The 4457-nt window shown below is 47.0% G+C and overlaps 1 protein-coding gene across 3 annotated transcripts in view; it reads left to right on the top strand.

Moving 5' to 3' along the window:
• LOC107711320 (protein PRRC2A-like) overlaps positions 1-4390 on the top strand; it is a 28612-nt gene extending 24222 nt beyond the window's left edge. For all 3 annotated transcript variants that reach the window (XM_016516288.1, XM_016516289.1, XM_016516286.1), the window contains one exon: positions 767-4390. In XM_016516288.1, coding sequence (XP_016371774.1) covers positions 767-3761 — 2995 coding nt within the window. In that variant the 3' untranslated portion in view covers positions 3762-4390. The remainder of the gene's footprint in view (positions 1-766) is intronic.
• The last annotated feature ends 67 nt before the right edge of the window (positions 4391-4457 follow it).

Below are 4457 nucleotides of genomic sequence, written 5' to 3'. Positions count from 1 at the left end.
ATACACAGCCCTAACGCCTATAGTATATTGTTGGTGTAAAAAAACGAGCTGCTTTTATCCGCCATGTTAATCAGTAAATTTACACGATAAAAACGTGCACTTAATTTGCTTGGAAAATACTTTCGAATACGGCAGTCATAAAAAACGTACAGTAGCCCAGCCGAATAATAATTTGTCTATGCTACAGTGTTCTTTATTTATTACAGTTCGTTGAACTTCGTTCATTTATTTTTCGTTCTTCTTTTATTTAAATAGCCTACCCTTTACAGTGTCAGTAATTACTGTGCTGCTAATTTCTGATTTGGGAGTGATTTGTTTGTTAGAAAATTGTTAGGCTACCTTATTAAAAGTATTGCTCTTAACAGACCTGTGTGTTTTGTATCACTAGTGCAGTGTCCGTTCTCAGAGCATATAAGCCCTACCCGCGTGAGGCGCGCTGCTTCTGGCTAGCGCTGTTCTGTAGGTTATTAAAAGTTTATTAATTCTGAACATGTCGCGTGTCCATATTGCACCAAAATGCCACACTGCACTCCCTTGGGTCCGCAGCAACAACAGCAACGCTTGAAGCGTGAATGAGAATCTAATCGAATCGTGAAATTTGTGTCAAAACCCAGCCCAAATAAATAAATAAATATATATATATATATATATATATATTTACACCCAAGTTATTTTATTAAACCAGTTTCTATTAAAATTCTTTATTCCATATTTCTTTAATTAGTTTCAGAAGCATGACACATTTTTCTTTTTTTAATGTTTCTAGAAGTGACACTCCTCCAGTACTTATGCGGGAGGGAGGCACAGCTCCCATCCAGCCTCCCAGCTCTCCATCTGGCTCATCTAACCAAACCCCACCACCTCTTGGGATTCAAGTTGGGGGCCAGGGTGCTAGCCACCATGCCCATCATCAGCCCTTTATGGGTGGGCGAGGAGGTTTCAGTAACTACCCTGACAATGGATCCAGAATGGGCTCCCACCTGCAGCAAAGGGTCAGCAGTGGAGGGACATTGCATGGTTTTGGCCATCAAGAGGGTAGTCAAAAGAGCCAGATTTGGGGGACTCCTCATCCCCATTATGACCGTAATAGCCGTTCTGATCACTCGGCCTTGGAGACCAACTCGCATCTCCAACACCATGGTCCTCCCACTCATGCCCCTAATTTCTCTCTTCATCCTCATAAGCAAGAGAATGGCAGAGAGCGAGAAAAAGTGGGGGAGCCAAAAAAGAGTGACCCTTCACCTCCACTCCATCAGCTGTCCCTTTCCCCTTCCTGTTCATCATCATCATCTTCCTCAGCTAGAGAAGATGGTAGTGGAAAACAGTCACTACATAATCAGGTCCCACCACCGATTGAACATGATATTGGATCTGCTCATGCTTCAGGATGGAAACAGGAGAAGATGGGAAATACGCAAAATCAGCCTCCACAGCATTCTGTGCAGCAGCACCACCACCCTAAATCCAACCCTCGCAGTCGGGAGCACAAAACTGAGACACACTGGGGCCCGAGGCCTGGTAGCAGTAGCGCAAGTGGGGGCCCAACCCATAACAGAAAGGCTCCGGGCTCTGGAATGAGTGGAAATACTGAAGAATCTGCAAATCAGGGGGCTGAGAACAAATCCTTTACTCACTCAGATGGCACCGCAGTTAAGCGGGCAGGTCCTATTAAGAGACCAGTACTTAAAGAGATGAAAAGAGAGGGTGGTGAAGGAGGAGGAGAAAAGACTACTGGAGTCTCTGGTAAAGATAAAGAACAAGATGCTAGCCAGACTGCAACCAAACAAGAACCGGCCTCTGGGGCTCAAGCATCTTCAGCACTCGGTGGAAAAAATGATGCAGTCTCATCAAATAAATTCAGAACTGGCGGAAAGGAGCGAGGCAACACTGGGGGTATGGGCAAAGGATCCAAAAATGGAGAAAGCTCTATCCAGAACTCTGGCTCTTCAGCTCCACAGTCCAGGAGGGAAAGAGAGCATTCTGCTGAAAGAGGAAGCACAACTTACCATGCATCTTCATCCAGAGGTAGCCGATCTAACCGTGGCCGAGGAGAATTCTACGGCCGAGGCCGAGGCTACAGGGGCACTTACACTAGCAGTGCAGGTGGTAGCAGCCGTGGGAAAGGAGGTGGCAGGAACAGCAGGGATTATAGATCAGCGGCCAACAGTGGCTACCACCATGCACCTTCTAATCAAGAATACAAGCGGGAGGCATCATCTGGCAGTGGTAGACATGGACATGGGGGCTCTCAGCCAAATCCGGGACGTGCTAGGAACCGAAGTGAGACTCGAAGTGAAGGCTCTGAATATGAAGAGGTGCCAAAGAGGAGGAGACAACGGGGATCTGAAACAGGCAGCGAGAGTGCTGGTAGTGACCTTGCTCACTCTGACAAGGAAGACCGCAAGCTGAACACCAAGACTGGCATCAGAGGAGAGAACCCTACAACAGGTTCTTCATCTTCTTCAGCTCCAATCAGAAACTCCCAGACAAGAGTGTTCACACCAAGGGGAGTGCCATCTAGACGTGGCAGAGGTGGTGGTGGAGGAGCTGGAGGAGGTCTCCACAGAAGTGGAGGCAGTGCAGGAGTATCTGGTGGACACAGATCTGGACCTGGCTCTGCTTCTCATGGCTGGTCTGCAAAATCTGCAACTGTGCGAAAGCAACAGACGTCCTCACAGCCATCCCCTCCTAAAGATACAGGCCGTGGAGCCAATAGTGACAAGAAGAAAGCTGCGGACCAGAATCAGTCTCAGAGTCAAAGTGCAAATCCCTCCGCACCTAATTCTTCTGTGCCTGCAGCTATCCAACAGGGCTCCACCGAGAATGGAAGTGCTGGAGCCCCACTGTCCTCAAGTAATGTTCCGTCAAATTCCTCTGGCACTCCTATCCAGACTCTTCCTCTGTCTGCCCCTGATGGACGAAGTTTCCCTAACAGCGGATTTGAGCGCCCCCCTCGTCGCAGACGCCACGGACGATCTCAGCATCAGCAGGACAAGCCTCCCAGATTCCGCAGACTTAAGCAAGAGCGAGAGAATGCAGCCCGTATAAATGGAAGCAGTGGAATTATTGAAGTCGTAGCTGGACAACAGCAGCGGTCTTCTTCACCGTTGCAGAATGCCCTGCAAGAAACCAATAGCACTCCCAATGCATCTACCGCAGCTGTTGCAAATGCAAACCACAGTGTGTCTGCAACTTCTAACAATAATAAGAATAGCAGCAACCTTGGGAGTGGAAACCAAAATTTCAATAGCCACCACCACCATCACTACCAGGGCAACTCCCAGTCACACGCTCAACACCATCACAACCATAACCCAGCTGGGGGTGCCAAATCTCCAGACGTCTCTAACCAGAACTCTGATCAGGCCAATGAGGAATGGGAAACAGCCTCCGAAAGCAGCGATTTCACCGAGTTTCGAGAAAGAGAGGGTGGAGGAGGTGGTAAACCCTATTCCTCCCACCACCATCACCATCACCACCACCACCATCCACCCGGAAGAGGTGGTGGAGTCGGCGGTGGTGGCGAGAGAGAGATGACCGCTAAAGAATTGGCCAGCAGCAAGAGAAGCTTCTCCAATCAGCGCCCTGGAATGGAGAGGCAGAACAGAAGGGTTAATGCCAGTGGTGGTGGTGGTGGTGGTGGAGGAAGAGGCCCCAGGGGTCCGCCCGGCACTGGTGGGGCGGTGGGTGGAGCTGGCAATGGCGGGGGCAATCGTGGTGAGAGGCGTGGCAACTGGCCCTCTCCTAAGAACAGGAAGTGATGTTTTGGTTTTTTTAATTTGGAAATTTTTCAGATGCATCCCTCTATCATTGGCCACTCTTTTCTGTAAAACATCTTTCCCCTTAACATGTTAACACTTTATTATCATAAAAGATTAGTTACCAAGACCATGAACACATTCTTGTTCTTTTGGTTTATAGCTTTTTGTCCCTTATTTGGAAATTCACACTGTGTCCTTTCACACTCCCACAAATCCTAAACTCTTCTCTGAGATTTTACATATTACACCCCATTTTAATGGAAATATTTCCTGACTAAAAATTCATTCGAACACATGGCCCATTTTTGTTTGCATATACAAGCACAAAATGACATCAACCTAACAAAGTTGTGCTTAGTTGGTGTATGCTGGGCACGTTACGTGTACTTGTGTAAGAACTGTGGCTTGAAGTATATATGAGAGGCCAAGGTTGATATTATGTACTTGTGTATTCACATCACATGTTGGGTTTTGGAAGTTGCTCTTTTAATGAGAACAAATGTATCATAGATTTGTTTTCCCCCTTCTTGTGTTGTTATTTTTCCATTTTCAACCTCTTAAAGGTGAGGATATAACTTTTTCTTCTTCTTCTGCAAAGCAGGTCATTAAAATGCATTTTTTAAATAAAACCCTCTTCATTTTTGGTTCAAACTCACATACTACTGTGCCCACCAAGTATCACACCAATGCTCAGTC

This window comes from Sinocyclocheilus rhinocerous, unplaced genomic scaffold, assembly GCF_001515625.1.
Source record: "Sinocyclocheilus rhinocerous isolate Xijiao unplaced genomic scaffold, SAMN03320098_v1.1 scaffold86, whole genome shotgun sequence".
Classification (NCBI taxonomy): domain Eukaryota; kingdom Metazoa; phylum Chordata; class Actinopteri; order Cypriniformes; family Cyprinidae; genus Sinocyclocheilus; species Sinocyclocheilus rhinocerous.
Note: the sequence above shows the minus strand (reverse complement) of the source record. Positions and strands in the feature narration are given on the sequence as shown.